The sequence below is a fragment of the Apodemus sylvaticus genome, chromosome 11 (assembly GCF_947179515.1).
Source record: "Apodemus sylvaticus chromosome 11, mApoSyl1.1, whole genome shotgun sequence".
NCBI classification, from domain to species: Eukaryota; Metazoa; Chordata; class Mammalia; order Rodentia; family Muridae; genus Apodemus; species Apodemus sylvaticus.
The window spans coordinates 72,994,756-73,020,955 of NC_067482.1; the positions used below are offsets into that span (position 1 = coordinate 72,994,756).

At 45.0% G+C, this 26,200-nt stretch overlaps 1 protein-coding gene across 2 annotated transcripts in view; it reads right to left on the reverse strand.

The window, feature by feature from the left end:
- Positions 1-26,200, reverse strand: part of Stx18 (syntaxin 18) — a 94,411-nt gene that overhangs the window by 24,143 nt on the left and 44,068 nt on the right. For both annotated transcript variants that reach the window (XM_052198145.1, XM_052198146.1), the window contains 4 exons: positions 14,968-15,035; positions 2,871-2,986; positions 1,217-1,294; positions 984-1,050 (listed from right to left, as the gene is read on the reverse strand). In XM_052198145.1, the coding sequence (XP_052054105.1) occupies positions 984-1,050; positions 1,217-1,294; positions 2,871-2,986; positions 14,968-15,035 (329 nt within the window). The remainder of the gene's footprint in view (positions 1-983; positions 1,051-1,216; positions 1,295-2,870; positions 2,987-14,967; positions 15,036-26,200) is intronic.

A 26,200-nucleotide genomic window follows, 5' to 3' on the forward strand; every position in this document is an offset into this window, starting at 1 on the left:
CATCTGGGAGGCTGCAGTGGTACGATCTGAGTTCAGGGTCTACCTGAGATACAGAGACTGTCTCAAAAATCCTAAGAGCAGAGGGCTGTTCCCCCTTCTCATCTGACTGACACCAGTGTGGACTTCAGAGGAAACTTCTCCTTAAAAGCAAGACTAAGGCCTCTTTTTGTCTGTACCTGCAACAGCACGGCAGAAATGCCTCTCCTCCCTCTCACAAGGGGGCTGTGAGAGCCAGTGACTGGTCACCTTACCATTCTGACAGATGACGGACATACATCATCAGAGTCAGGCCTGCTCCCCTGGGTCCTGCCTGGGCAAACTGGCAGCCACCATGGTTAAAAGGGTGCTGGAGTAGAAGGAGGGGTGGGTTCAGTACACATGGCATCCTGAATACATTCTGTCATACTGTCACACAGGGAAACAATGGGCACTGTGAAATCCTTTTTTTGGAAAAACTTCCAAAGATGGAGGTATGGGGGCAGAGACCAAGGTCAAACAGCTCCAAGTGTCCCACTTCATAGGGATATTAAGGAACAGGATGGAAAGCTAGGTAGGTGGCACACACCTGGAACCCCTGCACTCTGAATGAGGAAGCACAAAACTATGGGTTTGATGGCAGTTGAAAGCCTGTGGACTACAGAGCCACTTGTCTCCTTACTACTCACAACAACACAGACAGAGAAATTGGTGAGTGCTCAACACCAGTTCAGCTGTCCTGAGACCGGGGGTGGGGGTGGGGGGGCTGATAACCCACTGAACCTCAGGTCATCAGAAATGAAGGAGAGAGTCTGCCTCACTGTGGGCTGCTGTGGGCTACAGAGTTGGCCAACACCGCCCGGTACAGCGTGTGTCCTCTGCTCCTCTGACAGCATTCGCTGAGAACTCGCACAGAGCAGCCCACAGAGCTGGAGCTTTAGGAGCCCTGGGTGCCATTGCTGTCGGCCCTGTTCTAACTGAGGAGGAGCAGAGGTGGCGATACTCACAGTCTTTTCTTATCCACCACGCGCTTCACCCGGATGGCTCTTTGTTCAGAGTAAAGCTTACACACTCCTGTTGATGCAGAAGAAAACAGAATAGAGACCATTTAAAATGGCTTCTCAGGCAAAGGTATCATTAAAACTAATGAGACACTATGGTCTTCAGCTAGGAAAAGCTCCATTCTAAATTGCATCTCTTAGAAAATACCGCATTTGACCTTTACAAGAAAATGAAATACTTTTTAAGTAATCTTCAACGAAATCCAAAACTGCAGTCCTGTGTTCCTTCACTTGCTGGGAATGTATCTCCTTGTGGGCTGTAAGAGAAAAGGACAGCACTCAGGTCTGGGCTCAAGGACCCTACAGAACAGTCAGCTTCCCCAGAGCGCTTCATTGAAAGCATGTTCAAAAGCACAGCTATAAAACAGCCTCATGTCAAGTGAGACTACATTTTTAAGAGTAAGATTTATTAGGGTTCACCAGGTGAGAGATTAAACCCATAGAAAATGCAGTCAAATAATTTATAGCTTATTACAGCACCGGGGGAGCCGAGCTGATCCAGCGCCTTCCGGAATGCTGACCTGGCTGTAATAACAGCATCCAGTACTCAGGCTCACCTTCAAGTGACATGCTTAAATCACACATGCTAGAAACCCAGACAGCCTCCGCCTGCGTTGCTTTTCAGCTTACAGTGGCTGCTTTTTAGACGCGGAGTGCACTACCCATATTATGCTGCTCTTTCACGTTAATGAGTTACAAGGACAAGTTACCACAAAGAAGCCTGTGGCAGTTCCTATAGTCAGATACTGCTGCTGGTGGAGGGGCTGGGTGCCCTGTGTGCAGGCATGATGACAGAACTTCACAGAGCTACCTCGGAGGAGCCAGCTGAGGTTCAGAGTCAATGAGTAGCCTACAGCCACATAAACGCTTAAGGACATGACTAGTGTCCTTAAGAGTATGGGGCACAGGTTATGTTTTTACCAGAGGACTACATAACCTGGGACTCACACAATCATCCAGAGGCTCTGCAATGCTGGACACAGAAATTTTGAGTTTTGTATGCTGCATATTTTTTCTGGCAAGCTTTCACCAGACTTCCCCAGTGGCTGATCAGTGGTCTCTCAGAACCTTCTCGACCAGTCTCTGCCATGGGCTCAATGGCACCTGGTAACTTTGCCCTCTGTGTATTGATGTATATGCTTAAGAATAAAGGAAGACATAAGACTGGAAAGCCATCTAGCTCCTCAACAGGGATGAAATCCCATGTAGGGGAGATAGTACGAGGCTCCTAGTGTCAGGCAGGGTTCTAGGCACACTGTAAGAATTTAAGTGAACCTTAAGAGATATGCCTAATTATCGTCTGTACTGTTTCAATGTAAAAGTTGAGCCCAGGGAGATGAAATGATTTGAGCAAGGCCACAGAGCTAGCATGTGGCAGAGCTCTGGTACATAGCTTATAGTCATGGCTGCAGAGCCTTCGTTCAGTCATGATGTAAGGTGGGAGCTGACTTTAACAGGACAAGCAGATCCTAGGGAATACTGCTCCGCCCTTAGTCACATGCATTCGTCCTGTGTTCCACAGAACACAGCCATGCACACACATTCGACAGATGCAAATGCTTATACACACAGTCTGCTCCCCCTGACCTTGGCCTTTGGGAGGTTATGGAGTCTATTTAGAGAGGGCCTTTCCATTCCTGCCTTCCATTTTTTTTAAAAACTTGAGTGATGGTCTTTTTAGGGCTTCAATCACTTTAGCCCAGAAGGATTATAAAATTTTAAGTCTTAAATGTCATTCAGAAAGAAAGAAGAAATGGTACGTGGCTGCACAATGAGCTACTGAACTGGTTGGCACATTCATAGGATCTGTTGGCATCTTTCAGAGCACTTCACCTTCTGTTCTGAGTTGCTGAATTGCATCTGAACAGGTCCTCATGAATATCTGAGCATCCTGGTCTATCTGGTCTCGCTCTGTGTCTGTCATCCTCCCATATTCAGACATGGTGTGGCTAAAAAAGAGGAGGAAAGTGTGAGAGTGGTATCAGTGAGAACATAATGCAGTCTGGGTAGAGTGTCAAGAAGAAAGGTTCCGCCGGGTGATGGTGGCGCACGCCAGTAATCCCAGCACTCTGGGAAGCAGAGGCAGGCAGATTTCTGAGTTCAAGGCCAGGTCTACAGAGTGAGCTCCAGGACAGCCAGGGTTATACAGAGAAACCCTGTCTTGAAAAAGACAAATCCAAAAAACCAAAAAAAAAAAAAAAAAAAAAAAGGTTTCCCTGACCAAGTGACACTGAAAATAAGGCTTTGAGTGGAGCAGCCAGACCAACAGGTGTGAGAATGGTCTGGAGAGTAGAGCAGAAGGCCGTGAGGTACAGTCTTCTACCTGGTTTCCATGGAAGCAGGCCTCAGTGCACAGCTTTGCTAGGAACAGAGGCTCTGATTGAGGACTGCATCACTCCATTAGTGTAGCAAGTCACTCACCCTACATGCTGTAGTGACATCATCTTGAATCATGAGAAACGTTTGTGGGTTGTTCTGTTTGTTTGTTTGTAATGCTGAAAAGCAGTTTTCAAACCTCACAATAAAAAGCCTGCAGAAACAAATTCCACATCCCCAATGTTAAGTTAAACCTCCTGAAGTGACCAGGCTGGTAAGGGCATCCATTTTCAGTAGCCCAGGACTATATAGCACAGTACAGAGCACCGCGCTCACCTTCCAGAGGGCAGGAGGAAGAATAGCAGAATTAGCAACAGTAGCACCTCTCAGCCTAGGTCAATACTCTGCACTGTATAGCTGAACTGCAGGCTCACATGCTGCGGCCTGAAAGGGCACTCATGTAATGCAGATGCGCAAACCACCCCATCTCCACTCAGTTCATCTAGCCATGAGGACCGAAGACAAAGTCCTGGCCATGCTATTTCCACCTGCGACCCAGGCCACAGGGTTTCTACTGTTATGGTAAGCGGCTCTGACTTCACTCCAGAAACAATGGCCTCCATGGTCCTCAGCCAACATTACTTTTCCATGCTGGTCAGGAGATGATTGTGCCTGCACTCCAAAGCTGCCCTCTGTTCTCTGCTTTGGGACAGAACTGCGCCCACCTCTGACCCTCCTTCTGCCATGCGGCTATCTGCTTCTGCCGTGCGGCTATCTGCTTCTGACCCTGTTTTGCTTTTCTCCACTGCATTTATTGTTCCCCCCAAACAACAACAAAAAGTCTGTTTTTCTCCTCTGAAGCTATATGGAAATAAGGACTGTGTGCCTGTGTCTGCTTCCCCAGGAAAAGCACGTAGCAGAGAGTAGAGTGCCTGACTAGCCCTGAGCATATGCCAGGCATAGGCTCAGTGCTTTATATGCATCTGATTCCTTTATGTGACTCTCACAAGTCATTCATTCTCTCTTAGGACAAGTACTAGGCTAGGGTTCAAAACCAAGCAAGGCTTGTTTCTGATCTCCACAAAAGGCATTCAGCTACAGGAGAGATCAGCAAAGAAGCAGAGTGGACAGTAGGGCTCAGAGTGGAGCATGGTCAGTTAGTGTGAGATGAGGTGCCGGGATGGACAGACAGAATATAAGGCATGTCCTGACAGCGGATGGAGACGAAGGCCAGATACATTCCCCACCCTGTGGGTGATGATTTGAGTGAACATATAACATCAACTGCCCACCTGGGCACATGCAGATGAAGTAAGGAAAGGGACAGCTATGCTGGTCCTGTGTCAACCAGGCACCCAGGGAAGGCAGCACATGGCACACACTCACTGTGTCTCCACACTGATGTGCCTGGCACATGGTGCACCATTCCTCCTAAGATAGTGTTACAGTGGGCACTTACTTAAACGCAAACACAGACACCCCCCTCCATTTCCAGTGCTGGCTTCTCCAACAGGATGACTCCAGAAGGACTATAGACAAAGCCATTTGTACTTTGCATGGTTTCTCCATAGCATACTGCCTCAAGACTGAAGAATCCTAACCCAGGCATTTCAATCACAATGGAGAAACCATTGACATTGTCCAAGAGAACTAGAAAGGCCAGGTACAGTGTCCGTGGAGGGTTGAAGGTGACAGATGGGAGAGGTTTGGACAGGCAATACAGCCTTTCTGGGTATGGAGGCAATGGAGATGTCTAGGATGCGGATCTGGTGTACAGACAGACATCTCAATAGCCCAGGCTGAGGGGAAGGAGACAATGGTACTGAGCCAAAGCTGCCAGGCCAAAGTTAGGGCCTTACAATGTGGGGAGCTAGCGTACTCCCCACACTGCTGCTCCACTGTGTGTAAAGAGCATGAGACACACAGTGTGCATCTGAAGCAGAGCAGGCTTAAGTTATCAAGGCCACAACTGAAGTTACAGTAACAAAATCATTACTATTCTGAACAGATTAAACATCTTGTAAATAATTCCAAACTATTCTCATGGGATCTGCATATATAAATATCAAGTTTTATTTCCTTGACTATATAAAGAAATACTTGTGTTATGGATGTCACGACATCTAAATAGTAGATTCAGTTAGTGAAGACTACATGCAGTACAAGTTTGAACTGGTCAATTTACTTCAGAAGAAAGGTGGAGGAAGTGAAAAAGGCACATTTATTGCCTGGCTCAGAAGTTTAAATGACTATGTTTCTCCTTCTGACTTGGTTGCCTGGTACATTAAGAAATAGCTAGTTCAGAGTCAAAACAGGAATGACCTTGTCTTGATTAGTTTTATTTATAAGCAGACACAAGCTGAGGGTAAAAAAGAGTCAAAAACCATAGCAAATGCTTTACTGTGTCATGTGCTGAAGGATGTGGAAAGTTGGATTATAACCTTGTTTTTGCTAGGAATGTTAGATTCACAGCAACTTTAGAGATATACTGGGCATATAATATGCATGGTGAATATACATTATGAAATTAAATTGTTAATGCCTAGGCTACACACAGGAGCTGAATATAGATCCAGCTTTCAATAAACTATCAAGCAGGAGACAATGACAGGGCTGTGTATATAGATATGTTCTATCACCCAATACAGGCTACTGATTAGCACTGATACTGACCATTCTTCTAATAGGTGCTATTTTATTGCCATTTTGCAAATGAAGCAACTGAGGCACAGAGAGGCCCTCTAACTTGTCAAGGTCATATAGCCAGTCATTAGCAGAGATGAGGTCTGACCAAGGCAGCCTGCTCCGGAGTCTCAGACTTCATCAATACCTAGAATACTTTTTTGTTTTTGTTTTTTGGATCCAGGTCTCATGTATGTCAACCTTGCCTCAGTCTTACTAGGTAGCTGAAGATGGCCTTGGAATTCTGAACCTCCTGGTTCCCCCTCCCAAGTGCTGGGGTTACAGGTGTGTGTCACCATGGCCAGTGAGGCTGGAGGCTTCAGACTAAGGTGTGTACATGTGTGTGCACATGCATGTGTGTGTACAGTGGATGGGGACAGAGGACTCTACAAACTCATTCTTGAGAGGCGGGCATGGCTGAAGGAAGCAAGAATAACAATGGAGGCAGAAGAGAAGGGTGAGGACTTCAAACTGGCCGGAACGCACGACAGGTAGGAATGCTGCCCTTAGTGACTGCCAGAGCTGCTCAGGGACTCTGTAGCCAATGTCCCTACGTGGCTAAGTGTGATAAAGGGGAGATGAGGTGACATGTCACATGGAACAGTGGTAGAAGGTCGGTCAGGCCTGGGGCTACTGACCTTAAGCTAAGAATCGGGCCTTATTCATCTCCACATCCATTTGTTTGTATTATTTATTTGATTGTTACCACCTCTTCCCCAGTTAATGCTGGGCCTGAACCCACAGCCTCAGGTATGGCAACAAAGTGTTTTTCTACTGAGCTAGCTGCATGCCCAGCCTCTCTCATCTCTCTGTTCCCTAGCACCTATAAAGGGTAGAGGTAGGATAAAATTTTATAGAACTTACATTTCAGAAAGGAGCTGCTGGGTGTGGCAGAGTACCCCCTGGAACCCAGGACCAGGGAGGAAGGAGGACTAAGAGCTCAAGGCTAGCCTGGGCTACATAGGAAGGCTCCTGTTTCAATGAGGCAGACATAAAGGAGGGAGAAGAATGGCAAGGTTTAGGTGATGGCAGGAGGTTCGAAAAGGAAGAACCAGGGATGCAGAAGTGCCTGGAACAGAATGGCTATTGTAGACAATACTTCAGACCCTGAGATCTGGGCCTGTGTGCTCAAGAAGAAACAGAACACACAAGGAACACAGGAGGCATTGGGAACTGAGGGCAAATGACTCAGCAGAAAGAAAGCAATGCTGTGAAGACAGACCTCGGACCATCACAGTGCTCTGAAGGACTGACCAGGGCAAGGGCTCTTCACTATGCAGTTACGATCCTGAAGAATACAAGGTCTTCAAGAATGATGGGTAGTCTGAAGTGCTACAAGTCAGTGCAAGGAACAAGTCACTAAACTTGGACAGAGACATCTAATGACCCCTTGGCAGCCCTACTCACATCTTTCTTGTAGTGCACTTGGGTCGAAAACCAAGCCCCTGACTTCTCTCTTCAAACACGCTCTCCAGCAGCTTTCCCCAGGCTGTGCTGGGAGTGACTCTATTCCTTCCTGTTGCTCAGGCCCAAACCCTGACATCACCCCTAGCTCCCACTGCCTCCCTCAGTTTGTATAGATCTATCTACATATCCTGTAGGCGTTACCTTCAAACATTCCTCAGAATCTATCCACTACCATCTCCCACCCAGTCTGTGACTGGAGCTGACTCCATCCTCCCTCCCCTCATCTGCTCTGGCACGCCAGCCACATGGATGCTCTCACAGATTTGGATCCTGCCAAGCCTTCCAAAGGCATCTAAGAGCAAAGCCTGTTCGGATAAATAAGGCTGTTCTTGAGGAGCTCTCTGGGCTCATCTCAGCCCATCTCACCCCCGGCCCTTGACCCAGGCTCAGCAGCCTTTTTCTGCTCCTTCACTGTCCATACATGCTGCACATGGACCTTACAAGCCCTGGTTCTCCTGGAAAGTTTGTTCCCAGGTGTCTGAATAAGTGACTCCTTATTTCCAGGTGATGAGGGGCAAGCTCTGTCACATGTCCCTCCTCTGCAGTCTGAATGGCTCTTCCGGGAGTAGTGAGGTGAAAGGGTCAAACATTCCCATTCCCAAGTCAGAAAGGTGCTGGCTTCTCAAAGAACATGCAACCAGCTACCAGGTGGACCTGTACAACACTGATTCCACAAACATTGGATTAACATCCTCTGGCTCCATATTCCCAGTTAAGGAGCCCAGCTCAGTAAGAGCAAAGGTCTAAAGGCTAATCTGAGAATACTGATTACTCAGGGAGGAGGGGAGTCCTCAGATACATTATACAGAGCCCCATGACCTTGGATACTGGAAACTGACAGTGTTGTTACTCTTTTAGTAACAATAACAGAAACCAACAAAGTTGTTTTCCCAAGTGGCATTGTTTTCTTGCCAGGGTATTATGAAAAAGGTACAGAGTAGAGAAATTATTTTAATTAAGGTCATTCTAGGATCCAGCCAGAGGCTGACTAGGCTGCATGCTGTTCTGCTCTAGTAAAATGCCATTATTAAAAAAATTAAATGGGTCAATAAAGTCTGAGCTCTACATTCTGGAAAAAATTATAGCTTCCTAATTATGTCAACCTAACAAAGCCTCATGGTCTGAAGGCAGTATTTCAACCCATACTCTTTCAATTCTGTGATTACACTGCTTATAAACTGTTCCTAGAAGCAGGCCAAGGCCAGTACGTTGCATTGGGAGGGAGGGCTGTAAAGCTGAAAGGCTGGCAATGGTCTACAATGTTAGGGAAGGAGAACTTGGTGGGAGTGATGATGGGTAGGTGGGAAGATGGAGTACCCCATCTTCATGGACAGCACAGTATGGTGACACCTATTCCTCTGTCCTGGCATTTCTCTGTGTATTGGCTTCCCCAGAGTGAACCCTGGAATCCCCCTCCTGCATCCCAAGAGAGGAGTAGGAATTTCCCTGATGAGTGGGTACTCCAGCCAAAGGAACTGGGCATGTAGCGAGCCCCGATGCCTATCTTACCCTCATTCCTAGACTGGCTGCCCACAGACAGCAGAGGCTCCCTCTGTTCCACTCTCTCCCAGCAAAGGGACCAGGTTGTGCTAGCTGGGGGCCAGGGACTATGATTGATCAGTGGCACTAACCTGACTGAGCCTAGCTTAGGACCATAATATCACACACCAACTCACCTACAGTCTTAAAGTTAAGCTCTGCCAACTGTGGCTGGCTGAACTAAATTGCCAAACAGTTGTGCGGTTCTGGGAACCCTGGAAACTTGCTATGTCCCTTCCTTTGTCATGATCGACTTCAAACTCCGCTATAACAGAACCATTCTCCCAACAGCACTGAAACTGGAATTTCACATCACTTCAAATGTGGCAAACGTTATCTTCTTTTGTCTCATCTCCAACCATTTAAACATCTGACACTGACCTTAGCTAATAGCCTGTATAGAAACAGGCAGTGGGCAGGACCCAGCCTGGAGTGAGACACTGAAGTTTAGAGATAAGATGGCTTTTTGTAGACTCTTACCGTTTGCTAGGGGTGGCTTGAGCCAGGCCACCTTCCATAGCACTCATCATCTACCTGACCAGATGCTTTCCAGACAATGGGAGTATTAACAAGGAGCCTTTATGGTTTAGTGTGAACGAAACCTCAGGATTTTATTGTCTTTCTAACGAAAGTGGCTTGTAACTGGACCTCTCCGTCCTTTCTCTTCTTTTTACTCTTTCAGAATCTTGCATTAACAGTTAACATGTTTTCCCGTTTGCAGTTACACTCAACACAGTCAAGCCTCAGCACAATGCTCTTTATAGTTTTAGTTTTTCCTGGAAAATGGGCTTACTCTGGGCATATAAGAATCCTTGCTCTTCTTGTACTGGGATGCTTTATGGGGAGCCTGTCTTCAGTTCTTTTCCTGTTGCTGTGACAAAAGCAGCACAAGAGTGAAAGTCTCAGTTCAAGGTTCCATTATGAAAGGGAAGGGAAGGCAGCAAACGCCTGAAGCAGATGACCATGCCGTGTCTACAATCAGGACTCGGGGAGCAATGAGAGCCGGTGCTCAGCTCCTTCTATTTTGCCCAGTTCACAATCCCAGTTAACCTAATCCAGATAGCTCCCAACAGGTACCCAGAGGCTTATTTCCTAGGTGATTCAGGGTTCCATCAGTTGGCAACACAATCACAGTGCTCCATGTACATCTAGGAAGTCTGGAAGGCCTCAGGAATGATCATCATGCCTGTGTGAGGCTCAATGGCAGGACAAGAGGCTTTCATGAAAGGTCTATAAAACTGCGACTGCAGCCTCAGTTGTGAGAGTGACCTATTGAATTAGTACCTGATACAGACAGGGGCACACCTTCAGAAACAAAATTTTATACTGCCATCTAGTGTTCATCAGCCAGTTAACAGCAGACTTTAAAACAGAACTATGCATCAGGATGATGTCTCAGGATATTTTGAAACACCAAAATGAAAGACATTTAAAAGTATAAAATTGCTTGTTAAATTTGGGAAGTGTTTAGGACTGCTTATATTCACCTGGGATGTGAGTTTCTTTGTTGAGGAATGTTTGTAAACTATTGCACTATTGCCATTTTGTATAGAGGACTTTTTTTTTTTTTTTTTTTAAAGTAGAGTACTGAAGTGTAGACACTTGTTTCGTAGAGACAGAGCCACAGCCTAAGACAGAGGCTCCTGGTGATGTCATGGCCAAATTCTGATGATATAGTGAGTTCACAGTAAACCACGCTGCGGCCAGATGCCTGTACCTGGTCCAGATGCCTGCACCACAGTGCTCCTGTGTGCTGATGACAAGACTCCAGGCCAGAAGCCCTTCTGGGTATTCTGGCCAAACACATTCTTCTCTTTCTAGGAGGCCCAGTGCCTCTTAGCTATGGGGTCAACACTGAGTGGAGGCTCCTCTCAGCACTGCTACTCTTTCACAGCAGGACAGACACTATTCCCAGGAGCCAGCTAGTACAGATCCTCACACACCAATTCCTTCTCTTCTGGTCACTAAGTAACTCCTTTGCCTTTATGCCTCAGCTCAAATGTCACTTCTCCAAGGACATGTTCCCTGACAAGACCAGGGTCTTCCAAATCCCTGCTTCCCCCCCCCCCCTTTTTTGTAGTACCCCTCCTATTTACAGTCCTGCTTGCCTGTGTGACAAGGAGCAAATGTCTGTCTTTGGCTTTGCACAGAATGCGACACATGGCAGGCACTCAGTAAAAACGGAGAGAGGGAATTCAAGGACTAAAGGAGAAAAATATGCATGAGTACTTAGGAGGCGGAGTGCACCTCACAGACGGACAAGCAAGGGCAGTGTGGGGAGAGAATTGACTATGACATGGCCCCCGAGGGCCTCTCTTGGAGGCCTGGTCCCCAGCTGATTATTACTGAGTCCTGAGTCAGTCCACAGCAGCTTCGAGGAGCTACTGGCAAGTGGCACCTGTCTGGAGGGAGCATGTCAGTAGACATGTCTTTGAAGGGGGTAGCTGTCCCATTTCCCTCAGTTTTTGGCTGCTGAGAGGTGTACAACTTGGCCCCACTACACTCTCTACCATGACTTTCTACCATACCAGGCCTACAGTAATAAACCAAACTGAACTCGACCTGAAACATGCAATCAGGAACAAATCATCTCTATGTTTAAGTTGCTTTCTCAGGTATGAAAATCAGACTAACACAATATTTATGGTACTTTTCAGATATAAAATAAAGACAAATAAGACAACAGAGACAAAAAAACATGCAAAGTTCTATGGTATGAGTTAAGGATAAAGAAACAAAACCTGGACTAGTCAGAGGAAGGGAAAACACAGTTAGTCCTATGCATTTGCAGTGCATTCTAATGGAAGGTTCCATAGACTGGAACTTCAGAGCAATGACTGTGCTCACTGACAGTACATGGGCTCTGTCCTCCCATATGCTCCAGCAGGAAGTATTTTAAGAGCACTGGCCCCAGGCCGGATGTCATTAGCCATCTGAGATGATTTCAGTAAGCACACACAGCATATGAACACTATGCCATTTTGTGAGGCTCTTGAACACCTTTATGATGTGGGATCAGTGTCCTGTGGACAACCCCACGGTAATGAAGACAAGGGTGTAAGACATTTTAGGAGCTAATTTAAAGCATGATGAGATGCTATTTCATACTAATAATGGTTGTAATGAAAGACTGCCCACACCAGACACTGGCGTGGCTGTGGACCACTGACAACTCTGTTGTGGCAGGCTGTGTGAAATCGCCTTGCAAAACTGCGTCATAGCTGATTTTGAATATTCAAGTCCACAGTCAGAAATATTGCCCACTGAGCTCTTCAGCCCAGCCTTGGGAGTTTGTTTTAAGGCTAAACACACATTTGCCATGTGAAGGACCTAGAAATCTCTCTCCTAGCTATTTACGAACATTTATGTTTACAAGGACTTTAGAAGGTGTTCAGTCACAGCAGCTCCTGGAAACATCTATTTCTTATACAAATGGATAACTGAATTATGATAATTCAGCATAACAGAATATAAAAGAGAAAGAGTAGAATAAATGAGTGTTTTGTGTACTAGAAGGTGTGCTCTCTGTTATACCATTTGCACACAACTCAAGAGAAGCCACTGGATTTGATGATGAGCAAGTCAGAGTATAAACCTGAGAGAACAGAGAAGGCAGCAGAGCTCTTCTCAGAGGAGTCTGGCACAGTAAATGGTGAGGATGATGGGCATGCACCAGTGGCCGGCAAGCTACAGCCAAATCCAGCCCTCAGGTCCAGTTTCGTGTGATCTAAAAGCTAAGAATGTTTCCTGTGTTTCAAAGATAATAAGCAAAACACACAAATAATACATGTGACGGAAAGCACACATGGCCCACAAAGTCTGAGGTGCTAACCCTCATTCCAGAGTAGGCAGTGACATAAAACTGTGGCTTAGGGAGGAAGCAGGTACATATGTGAATGGAAGGGAAGGAGAGAGTTATATCATTAAAACCACTGGGAATCTTGTGCGTTGCTTCATTTCAGAAGATTGGGGATGGGGCGGCGGTGGGTAGAGGGCACAAGTAGGACTGTCATCTCTGCAGTTGATGGAAAGGAAGGACAATGAGGCAAGGCAGGACAGACATGATCTTGCCAGGGATTTCAGGCTTCAGAGGAGTCTACTAGGAGGATGCCTCAAGGGGCCTCTCCTAACCACACTACATAAAAACTGGTAATATCCCTAGCACACCCACCCCGTGGCTTGCTGTGCCTTTGCCTGTCACCAGAAAGTCTTTGCCAACCCTCCAGCATACAGACTTTATAAGGAAGAGACAGATTTCTACCTTATTTCCTGATGTGCTCTAAGCATCTACAATTTCAGAAGACCCTGGGCAGGTGCTCCCAGAGCCCCATACATGTGGACAGCCAGCAGGGATGAGGCAGCCCCTTCAGGGTTGATGTCAGCTGCCCTGCAGCTATAGAAGGAGATGTACACAGAATGATGCTTGGCATGCCTTTGTCTCACACCTGCTAGTGCCAGCAGCACTCCTCCTACTGCTACAACAAAGTCTCTTAAGACGCTGCCAGCCCCCCTCCCCCACGGTGAGTGAGCTAGTCACGGGCCTCATAAATATGAGGGATCACTCACGTGCTATCTGAGAAATGATGAGGAGTGCAACACACTGCTGAAGCATTATAGAAATATAAATGAGAGGTTGATAAGGTCTCTGACCTCACAAAAGTTACAAAGTGACAAAAACCTATTGACTGATTAAATAATCACATACTGTGATTCGGGTTATAAAGATTCATGATGGAAAAATAAACACTAATAGGAGAGATCTGTGTGGGGCGGGAGATACGAGAGGACACAGTTTAAAGCCTCAGCAGTGCCTGGACTCTTCTCTGCCGTCCAGATACTATATGATATAAAAAGTTGAGGGTGAAGCTGAAAGGGGGATGGGTAGAATCAGGAAGCACTTCATCTGACCATGCCCTGCAGCTAGGAGGAACCTGGAGCCTTCTAGCAAGGCTGGCAAGGCTGGCACAGCATGGTAAAAGGAATCTCGGAGGCTTGATTTAAGAGAAGAGGAGCCAGTACCAGTGCAGTGGATCTTCACAGTGGATCTACTCAGATGGTGACGTAAGCAAATGGCTACTGACTAGAAACTTCAGCACCAGCAGGAATGCAACCATAAATATATGAGGGGCTGAGGAAAGCACTCATGAGATGTGCCATAGAAACAAAGGGCAAGTCAGGGAGATAGACTGCCATCAGGAAGAGAACTGGCAAAAAAAAAAAAAAAAAAAAAAAAAAAAAAAAAAAGGAGGAGGAGGAGGAAGAGGAGGAGGAGAAGAAGAAAGCATGACCCAGTGACAGACATAGTGGTAAGGGCTAGAAATAGGTTCACAAGAATGCTCCAAAGCAGAAAACCCGGAGGCACAGAGACTGGGAGAGCCCGCTGGTGCCATGTGACTAGAGTTAGTGTGCTGGCACAGACATGCCGTGGTGCTCTGCTTTACTCTGCAGATATCCTCCCAGTGCCTAGTTGAAGTGCTAGTGAGCATTTATCAATGTGACAGAAGTTGGAGTCACTTGGGAAGAGACTGTTAACTTAGAAGATGCCACCATCAGACTGTCTGCAGGCAAGGCTATAGGCCACTTTCTTCATTAGTGACTGATGTGGTGTCCCCTGGTAGGTAGTCCAGAGTGCATAAGAAAGTAGGATGAGCAGAAACAAGCCAGTGACCTGTGCTCCTCTGTGGCTTGTGCATCATTTCCTGCCTCCAGGATCTTGATTTCCCTTAACCACAGACCTTGATATGGAAGTGTGAGATGCAATAAACCCTTTCCTTCCCAAGTTGCTTTGGTCATGGTATATCACAGCAACAGAGAGAAAACAAGGACACTGACTTAGTCTGACTTAAGAGTGGGGACAAAAAAGGAGCAGACTGTACAACAGAAAGCAGCACAGCCACCAAAGTCATGGAAATAAGAACCCACTTACCTGTAGGCATTAATATACTCCTTCCTGTGTTCCAGGAGAAAGTCTCTCAGCTTCCCGATGTGAGAAATCTACAATTGAAAAGACACCAAACACTTTATATAGACAGGTGGAGACTGAGCGAGCACACTATTTTCCACACAACAGAGCATAGCTTCAAGGAGTTTCTGAAGCTGCAAACTCAGAAACTTAGCTTCTAATTTTGCTGGGAAGGGTGTATGATAAAACAAGGTCTTGCTGTGTAGCTCAGGACAGCCTTGAGCTCACGGTCCTCCTGTTTTCATATGGAGCACTGGGATGGCAGGCATGAGCCACCGCACCCAACTTGGAGTTTATGACCTCAGTCACTGTCGTGCTGCCTCTCATGGGTCTTGTTCTCCTACCGATGGCTGCTTCTTCCTCTGACTATGGCGACTTACGACGCTAGGTAAAGATGCTGAGGGAAGTACAGACTACACCAAAAAGTACACACCATGAGCCCAATAAGAAATAGTATCTTTTTGAGTGTATTCCCAGACAATAGTTTCTTTTCTCGGGTGTTGTAGGGGATGGATCCTGAGAGGCTGAAGTTGTAGATATAGAATCAGGGCTTGTGGGAGCAGTATAGTTAGAGATCTAACGATGAGATTTGGACAATGGATGCCTACCCTCTTCACAGGTACCTCACAGATGAGCAAGAAGCAAGGGGCTGTGTAACTCTTACTGTGAGATGGATGACTTCAAGATTTTTTTTAAAGGCCTACTCTGGAACTGCTTGCTGGAAGGCTCCAGGCTCCTCCTAGCTGCAGGGCATGGTCAGATGAAGTGCTTCCTGATTCTACCCATCCCCCTTTCAGCTTCACCCTCAACTTTTTATACCATATAGTGTGGCCTAGGCATGCGAGCCTTCATCTAGGATCCTTCAGGCCCTGGTTCTATTGACGGTACCAGAAGCCACACCAAACCATTTGAGAGCACCAATGTATGTCCTTTGGGACGAGTGTTCTGAGAGGAAGAGTGACTAGCTGGCAGTGGCTTGCTTGGGCCCTGTGATTACTGCTTACGCAGACCTTGACTTTTGCCTTTGTGCTCCTGCTGACAGATCTGCTGAGCTTTCATTTCTCTGTAAGGTTTTCTGTAAAGACCAACTCAGGAGGATTTCACTTTGTTCTGTACACCTCCCATGGGCATGCTGGTAAATGCTGACTTAGCTTTTATACACTTCTCTTTTCAGATTCATCATGAGCTGCCCAGGAGGCCTGCACAGTAGTTCTCACATTTCTATGCACAGGAGGCACTACAGATGACCAGCACACTCACTGACAACATATCACATCTGTCTGGAGATGTGTGGAAAGGTTAGTTCAGCTTCCCATACAGTCCTGACTATCCTACAAATGCAGGTGAGAAAGGTGCTCTAGGTCACTTATAAAGCACAAAGATAAACAAGTGAGTTTAACAAACACTGATGGAGTCTGTCCAACACTGAGCAGTGGCACCTACTTGGCATCCACCTTCAAACACAGTCTCTTTCTTGTTCCAAGGGCCCTGCCATTTGCGCTGATTGCCACTGTTCCGATAACACATTTCAGGTCAGATACTCAGTATACAGAGCTCAGGCTCAAGATCAGGTCTGAGTCTATACTGGGCATGGTTCCTAGTTACCACAGCTGATTTCTCATTTTCTTCCTATTTCTTATCCAAGTTGTATCATAAAACCTCACTGTTAAGTCTGTTGGGGAAAAATTATAAGCTGCACAAGCATGGTCTATCACACAACATATAAGATTTGATGAAGTGATTCTTTTGATTAGCCTGTGACAGGAGGAATATGCTTGTCTTTCCTCCCAAGAAGGATTAAAGGTATGGCCATCATTCCCAGCTCTTCAATTTAGTCCTTCACACTGACTTTTTGTTTTTTTTCTCGTTTATTTTAACATTTTTTTAATATATATTTTTATTTTCTATATTCTTTGTTTACAATCAAAAAGCTTTCCTCTTTCCCAGTTCCTCCCTTCCCACATGTCCCATAAGTCCTCTTCTCTCCATCCATTCTCCTATCTTTCCCCCTCCCTTTTCTCTGTCCTGGTACTCCCCTACAATGCTGGATCAAGCCTTTCCAGGATTAGGGCCCTCTTCTTCCTTCTTCATGGGGATCATTTGATATGTTAATTGTATCTTCAGTATTCAGAGCTTCAGGGCTAATTAATATCCACTTATCAATGATCGCATTCCATGTGTATTCTTTTGTGATTGTGTTACCTCGCTTAGGATGATATTTTCCAGTTCCATCCATTTGTCTAAAAAAATTCATGAATTCATTGTTTTTAATTGCTGAATAGTACTCCATTGTGTATATATACCACATTTTCAGTATCCATTCCTCCATTGAGGGATATCTGGGTTCTTTCCAGCTTCTGGATATTATAAATAAGGCTGCTATGAACATAGTGGAGCATGTGTCCTTATTGCATGGTGGGGAATCCTCTGGGTATATGCCCAGGAGAGGTATAGCAGGGTCCTCTGGAAGTGTCATGTCCAGTTTTCTTAGGAACCGCCAGACTGATTTCCATAGTGGTTGTACCATCTTACAATCCCACCAGCATATATAGATTCAATGCAATCCCCATCAAAATCCCAAATCAGTTCTTCACAGAGTTAGAAAAAGCGATTCTCAAATTTATCTGAAATAACAAAAAAAAAACCCAGGATAGCTAAAACTATTCTCCACAGTAAAAGAACTTCTGGGGGAATTAGTATACCAGACCTCAAGCAATACTACAGAGCAATAGTGTTAAAAACTGCATGGTATTGGCACAGGGACAGGCAAGTGGACCAATGGAATAGAATTGAAGACCCAGAAATGAATCCACACACCTATGGTCACTTGATCTTCGACAAAGGAGCTGGAAACATCCAGTGGAAAAAAGATAGCCTTTTCAACAAATGGTGCTGGTTCAACTAGAGGTCAGCATGCAGAAGAATGCAAATTGATCCGTTCTTATCTCCTTGTACTAAGCTCAACTCCAAGTGGAACAAGGACTTCCACATAAAACCAATCACACTGAAACTAATAGAAAAGAAACTGGGGAAAATCCTTGAGGACATAGGCACAGGGGAAAAGTTCCTGAACAGAACACCAATAGCTTATGCTCTAAGATCAAGAATTGACAAATGGGATCTCATAAAATTACAAAGTTTCTGTAAGGCAAAGGACACAGTCAAAAGGACAAAAGGGCAACCAACAAATTGGGAAAAGATCTTCACCAATCCTATATCTGATAGAGGGCTAATATCCAATATATACAAAGAACTCAAGTTAGACCCCAGGGAACCAAATAACCCTACTAAAAAATGGAGTACAGACCTAAACAAAGAATTTTCACCAGAAGAAATTCGGATGGCTGAGAAGCAGCTTAAGAAATGTTCAACATCATTAGCCATTAGGGAAATGCAAATCAAAACAACCCTGAGATTTCACCTCACACCAGTCAGAATGGCTAAGGTTAAAAACTCAGGAGACAGCAGGTGTTGGCGAGGATGTGGAGAAAGAGGAACACACTGACTTTTATTTTTATTCAAGAAGACAGAGTAGGAAAATTCTCAGGGAGTCACTGCACACTTTCCCCCATCCACTAGATGGCAGCATGAGCCTTAAAGCAGCAGCAATACCAGAAGTTCATCCAAAAGTACCAGTTTGCCCCCAAGGGCTTTTAAACTTTTCTGGTTCATTCTTTTAGTTTGGGATCAAAGAATTCCTTCAAGTTAACTTTTATGCACTGGTTGAAATTTAAAGGACACTGTTTAACACCTACACATGGACTCTGGGTGAGTTTAGAAAGTTCTTACAATATGGCATTGGGCAGAGTGGACACAGAAGGTGCTTAGAAGGTGCTTAGAGGCCGGTGGCTGCCATCTGACACTGGGCAGCCCCAGCTTTGTTTACGTGTCACCTCCTGAACAGCCTGGCTATCTGCTGCTCTGTACTCTGCAAATCACCGAAAGCAAGATAAACTAAAAGAAAAGCCAAATAGTGGGATTCATCAGAGTGGCGGCTCTGCTGCTGCTGCTGGGCAGTTCAAAGCAGTAGACAGAGTCTTTCCGGATAGCTTTCTCCCTGCCCAAGAAGGTAGGAACTCTGCTGTGCAGGCACACACAATACTACCAACAAAGACTTGATGGAGCTCAGAAAGCTAAGTAGCGATCTGCATAATCTGCCTCTGAAAGAAGCCAGCATTGTTCAAGATTAAAAAGATTCCAGTAGGATCCCCTGGCATATTGTAAAAAGTCCCCTTAGCACAAAAGCATTAGTTATTTATTTTTCATTCCACCAGTGAACACAGCTTGCCTTGTCAGTTAGTGTGCAGCATGGCCAGAAGGGCTGATGCTGTGTATGAGAGCTTGCCAGCTTCTGAGAAACTAGAGTGATTTTCACTAGGATTGGTTCCCTGGTCTAATGTCAGTCTTAACTGAAAAGGAAATCACCACCAATTACTAAATGCCTTTGGAGTGCATGGACCCTGCTGAAGTCACCTTGGGAGATTAGATCCCAGGAGAGAAGCTTCCAGCTCGGAGACAAGTCACCTATAGAGTCTGGCTCTGCCCTGCCTGTCCACTGTGCTCTGATAGCTGGCTCATTAGGAGCAGTCTATAACAGGTTTTTTTCTTCCAACAACTATTGAGTAAGCAAGTATTCTGGCCTTGGCCTACCTCCTTCCACTTTCTCCTAGTAAGCTCACTAGGCAGAGTCTGGAGGGGTGGCAGTCTCTAGAGCAGCAGTTCTCAACCTGTGACTTGCCCCTTTGGGGGTCAAACAACCCTTTCAACAGGGGTCACATATCAGATATTCTGTGTATTGCAATTCATAACAGTAGCAAAATTAGAGTTATAAAGTTGAAATGAAAAACATTTTATGGCTGGGGTTACCATAGCATGAGGAATTGTGTTAAAGGGTCACAAAATTAACAAGGTTGAGAACTACTGCACTAGAGGCTTCTGGGTGGTTCCATTACAGTCCTCACAGCACACCTCCTGCCCTCAGGTCCAGTCTCAGCATGGCTACCATCGAGGGCTGCCCCTCTGCTTGCACTAAGCTGTAGAATCTGCTTCCAGAGGTCAGCACTTGGCTGGACACTTTCCATTGGGTCTACCCATTCCGATCACAACTTTATTCACAAGTCCATAAAGCATCCACTCAGACCCACCTCTCTCTACGTTCCAGTTGTCTTCTGGACACTTCACTACTGCATCAAAAGAAGCACGCCCTGGAGAGACGCTAGAGCAACCACTCCACTCTATTCTGGCTCGTGGCTCACTCACAGTTAGTTGTCCCATCACCCTAAAGACTTGATACCCTTTCCCTCGCTTTCAAGTCCCAAATCAGAAAATCACAGGCTTCCATTATGCCCACCAGTAAACCATACCTGTGAGTTCTGCCCACTCACCTTGCTAAGCATCTGCTATAGGAGCTGGCCCCTTCCTACACCTCAGTGCCTGACTCTCAGCAGGCTCCTGCTCATAGCCTTGTCTTTCTCATCACTGACTACTCAAAGTTCCTGGGTCCACAGGGCTCTACGTGTGGCACTGTGATTCTCCTCCCTCTGTGTCTTCGAAAGTCTTCCTGGTGCCAGCTGACTGAACCTGATCCTCATGGGCTGTGTGTAAAGTGCTGTTGGTCTGGGAGCTTTGGTCTGGACTCTGACTGAGAACCAGTTTGTTCTAACTAGAGAATGGCTCCCAGAATTCAATGCATCTTCTATGAAACAGACAGAATGTATACCAGAGATTACTTTTTCTAGTCTCACCCTTGTACCTTCCCAGAGTCTTGAATGGCAGACAGTAGGGCTGGCTGAAACTGAACAAAGATGAGTAGTGTGTTCTGTGGGAGGTGACCTAGAGCTCAGGGAACTAGCGGCTGACTTAACAACCTGAAAAGTTGTTAAGCTTCCTTCCTATTAGTAAGTTCTTGACCCCCAAACAAAACAAACAGCCCCCAGAAAACAAACATGCTGTGTTCTTAGTGTGAACACCAAACAAAAGGCCTTAGTGCTATATAGCAGAGACAGAGGGCAACCCCCCCACCCCCAGCATCAGCCATACGGATCTGAGGCAGTACCTGCCATAAGGCAAACTGCAGACTACCTCCACTCCCCACATGCTCTCAGGACAGAGGAGTTTCACCTCCATTCTCTAAAGACCCCCACTGCATCTCTCTGGTGACGGTTAGTGCACTCTGGGTCCTCCAAAGCTCAGGCACTGCTACTTTGCTAGACCTTTCTATTTGCTTAGCAGAAGCTGCATAGTACCAAAGCATAAAGAAGACACTGACTGTCCACTGCCTGGATCCTCAGGCCTAGAAAGTGCTGGGAGAGACCTAATTGTGAAGAACAGCACATAAGGAGTCTAGTTCCTCTTGGGAAGTTATTCCATTTCAAACAGAAAACATAATTTTTCCTCTCAATCAAGTTCAGTGAGCTGAAGCACGGCTAGGTGGCAGATAGATACCTAGCATATAGTAGGTCCCATGCTCAATGTTCAGGGCTGGAAAAAAAATGGGTATTGTATTCCCTTTCTCTAGGCTAAACACTCTCAGAATTCTCATGATTATTTACCTGACATAATATATGTGGATTCTGGCCACATTTATTATCTTAAATATATAGATCAGGAGCCTCACAAATCACTGTAACATCCAGAATAGACTGGAAAACTTGTGTTGCAGGAACTTCCGCCTTCCATGTCTGGGCTTAGTGTTCCTACTGATGACACTTCGGAACGCCCTCCCCTGAGCCACTGAGTCAGGCTGACCTTATATCAGCTAAGATGACTTTCCCAAGAGTGTTGCTGATAAATTCTGTCTTCATTACATTCATGCTTTTTCCTGGCCTCTTGCCATTTGTAATTCTGACCACTTTGCCACTGAAAACAACTATAATTAAAAAGTATCAATGTTGTAATTATATTTTAACAAAAAAATCAACAAAGAACTTGGGGGCTCATCATGGCCACACATACCTGTGATCCTGGCACTCCAGAGACCCAGGCAGCAATTTAGTTCAGTGGCAAAGCATCTGCCTCACAAGTACAAGACCCTGGGTTCAGTGCCCAGGACTGGGAAAAGGGAAAAGGAAACTGTTCGCAAACACATGCACACATGCACACACAAAACCCATGTGCATGCCCCAGATTCCATTGGTTTGGCCTGCTATTCAAGGAGAGCTGGCCTCTACTCTCCTCAGTAAGACAATGGGCTTTGGCAGGGCAGCAACAGAAGCCTGAGCTATAGGTCTGGGTCAACCAACACTGAGCCTTTTGGCACTGCTTTTGGAGTCACCTTGTCATGCTAACTCAGATAAACTAGTATCTCCTGCATCCAAAGAAACAAACACTTATCTTCACTAAAATGTTCGTTTGATTCAGCAGCATTTAGCATGAATGACTCCATTTTGGTTTGTTCTGTCAGTTGAGCCAAATGCAGAAGTTCAGTAAAAACAATTGTCTCTTGTAATTCTACTGAACAGAGTATAAGATGACCAGAACACACAACTACAATGACATGAACCTCAGAGCAGCTTAGCCATTCTAAGTAAAGGCACAGATTGGCCCCTTCAGGCATGGAGCAGAGGCCCTGGTTACTATGGATACTAGCCTTGGGAGTCATGCTAAGGATAGCCTTGTACACTTCATGGTAGTGTTGCAAGTGATGAGGTAAGAAACCCTTCCTGATGAGGCCCTGAGAAACCAAACCAACAGCCCCATAGTTCAAGACCCTCCACAGCAAGTAGACAACGGGCTTTTGCCAGGCAAATTTCTACGGGCTGCACACACCAACCAGCCTGTCCTGCCCAGTACAATCTCCTGAGAATCTTTCCTCTGCCCTCAAGGCCTCTCTCTTCCTGCTGCATCCCCTCTAGACTGCCCACACACTTGTCCCGGGGCTCATTGCTCATCCTGACCTCCATGCATAGTCATTACTTGCCCTGCTCTTGTGAAAGAGACCCTGCACTGATGATCACATTTACTACCCGGCACAGATGAGGAGACCTGTCAAGGTTATATAGCTAGTGAATGGGAAAGCCAGGATCCAGACTCCAGAATCAAGCCCAGAATGAACATCTTGCTGTTTTGAATTCTTTGCCATGTATTTCCAAGCTTGGACTCTGTGGAATAAACTTGAGCCCAAAAGACAAGGCAGAAAGAAGCTGCTATGTTGCCTACTACTACTGCCCTGCACCAAGTTCATAAAAACCAGTCACTGGTTTTACTTAACCAGTAAAATAGTTTCTTCAAAAACATTTGCTAAAGGTATTTTTCCTATCCACAGTAGAAAATACTTAGCAGATAAGCATCCAATATCCATTACAGCTCATCCTACATGGTGTCAAGGATTAAAAAGCTCAGAAGAACAGTGCCTTGTTCACTTTGAATTATGAAAGCCTAGCATAGTTTCAGCTCAACAAATGTCTATAATTATTCAACAAATCAGAGAGAGAGCTATTTTATCAAGAACTTGCCATTAAAAAAAAAAGCATTAAAAAGTTAATTGGCAGTTACAACGTATAAATGGGTTTTAAAAATATGACTTTTTCATGGTTACTGTAAACATATTAGCATACACCAGAGGCACATGACCTCAGAGCCAACTTGTGATCAATAGTTCATCCTCATCCTCGGGACAAAGGGAATCTGCAGCAACAGAATGGGTTTATCTGGTCCATGAAGTCCTTGAAGACTAAAGACTGCTACGCACACACACACACACACACACACACACACACACACACACACACACCAAACATAGATCACAATAGTAGGGGAGGAACTATGTGTAAACAGCAATAATAAACATTATTAAATTATTAAAATCTAAGTGGGAAAACCACAGATAAGATTCAAATACTCTCCATCTCATTCTCTTAGAATTCTGGCCACAAGTTAAATTTATTTGCTAAGAACAACATAAAAACTCATTCCTTTATGAGCCAAGAACAAGCATTAGACCAATTTTCTAGCCTTTCATCACCCACAGTAGCAACTACAAGTTGCATTCACTAGGTGGCGCTCTCTACCGCATGGGTCGCTACAAGCAGCACAGTACATCAAAGTGACAGCAGCCTGGTCCTAAGATGATTTGTCTCTTGAGGATACACATTTGGTTTAAGTTTCCACTGCAAAGTTAAAGTTCTCAAGATAGGTCATGCAGATCAATTGCTCCTGTAATCCGAAACTCAAAAGAGCAAATAATATCTAAACAAGGGGAGGGGGTGGCCTGAGCTTATGAGGGTCTCTAAAAGCCAGGAGACAGTCTGCCTGGCTACCTCTAATCTCACCATCAAAACTGTTACCTTGTTCAGTTTCTGCTTCACATCAGCAAGGGACCAGCAAAAGCAACTGTGAGCAGTGCAGAGGGGGGACAGGCATGCACTGTCTCTGCTGCCTGACAGATGCCAATCATTCACACTCAACAGAAACCCTGTTCTGATAACAGAAGAGCTCTGCTCTGCACTAGCCTACTTCTTTAGCAAAATGCAAGCAAAGGAGGAGCAAGCACTTTCTCTCTGGAGAGAGGGTTTGGTAACAAGATCCACAGCCTGGCTCCACGGTCCTCATTCAGCTGAGTGAATGGAAATGAAATGCCGAGTATGCTGGCCTCTGCCAACAGCACCGATGCCGGCATTCCATGGAAATCCAGGGCCTTGCCTAATCATTCTCTGTCCTAAAAAAAAAAAAAAAAAAGATTCCTTTCCCTGTTATGGTCTCTCTCACACACATTGCAGTAAGTTCTGTTTCAAGGGATAAGTTACAAAACGTTCTAATACATTTTCTTTGAAAAAGTGGAAATGTAAAAACAAAAACAAACCCATGGTTTCTAGAACTTAAGTAACTACGGCAAACTAACAACTGCTAAATGTTACAAAGTGAAGACTTGCCTGATAAAAATGAGTTTACTTAAATGTTCAAACAGTATAGACTACTTGGCTCCTGACATAGCTTTCTAGGGTGGAGTAGAACAGCTAAGAAAGTAAAGGTATACACTAGACCTTAACTACGAGACTCAAATCCTGTACTTTCAAGAATGATTTTACTGGAACACAAACTATTTAAAGTCTCTACTTAGATTTTTTAATATTTAAACTTATGCGTAAAAGCTTTCACAGTAAACTGAGTAAAGACAAGTTTGTACTTTCTTGAGCAATTTTTTTCAGATGACTAAGATGTTTAAAAGAATACAAATGCAAACATTTCTATTCTTATAACAAAGAATTTCACTTTAAAATCATGTCTCAATTTGTTAGCAATAAAACTTATCAAAATGTAGCACCAACAATAAGCCCTCAACAATAAGCACACACACTTTAAGGATCACACTCCTGTTTCAGAGAAAGAAGAGCCACACGGTTTTTAAGCCCCGTCAACCGGCTCTGACCGGATGCTAGCCTGAGCACTATCTCACGCCCCGTGTGCCGACTGGCACGGCATGCTGCGGGTCCTACTCTGTGGAGTTACCCTGGGGAAATGCAGCAGCTTCCCCAGCCTGAGAGCACAAGCAAGGGGCAGAAGGTGGACTGGCTTCCAGATCAAGCTCGCAGCAAATTTGGAACTTGAAACAAATCCGAAGTTTAAAATTTTATTTTTATTTATATCTATATATCTGTATTTTATTTAGGACATTTTAATAACTAAACAAAACACATTTACTTTTTCCCTCATCTCAAAATTGCGAACCTCCACACAGGCTTATTTCAGGGGGAAAAAAGTTAAATTTTATTGGAAATTGTTTTGTCTTTAAACTGGAACACACACACACACACACACACACACACACACACACACACGTATGGATATACAAGTGATTTCGGTACTTATTAAAATTAGGAAAGGGCATTGTGGAGATCCTGTAACAATCATTAAGGCTCTTTAAAACACCAGAAACCTCATGTAGAAAATTTGAATTCAACTTTTATTCTGAACCACGGCCAAGCCTTTGTTCCAAACCCGCATAAGTCACTGTTTCTCTCTTCTTTAGAGTAACTTTTTGAGCAAACATTATTAAAAGCTACATCTGACTTTAATAGACTTTCCCAATTTGCTGCTGAGTGTTTACTATCAAACTCTAATCATGACTTTCCTAAATTTATTTATACTTTCACACAAACTTCCAAAGTTTTCCCATCTTAAATAAAAACCCACAAAAACTATGGGAAATGCTTTGCTTGAAAGATAAAAGCTGATTCCTTGTACATTTGCAAAGATTGAT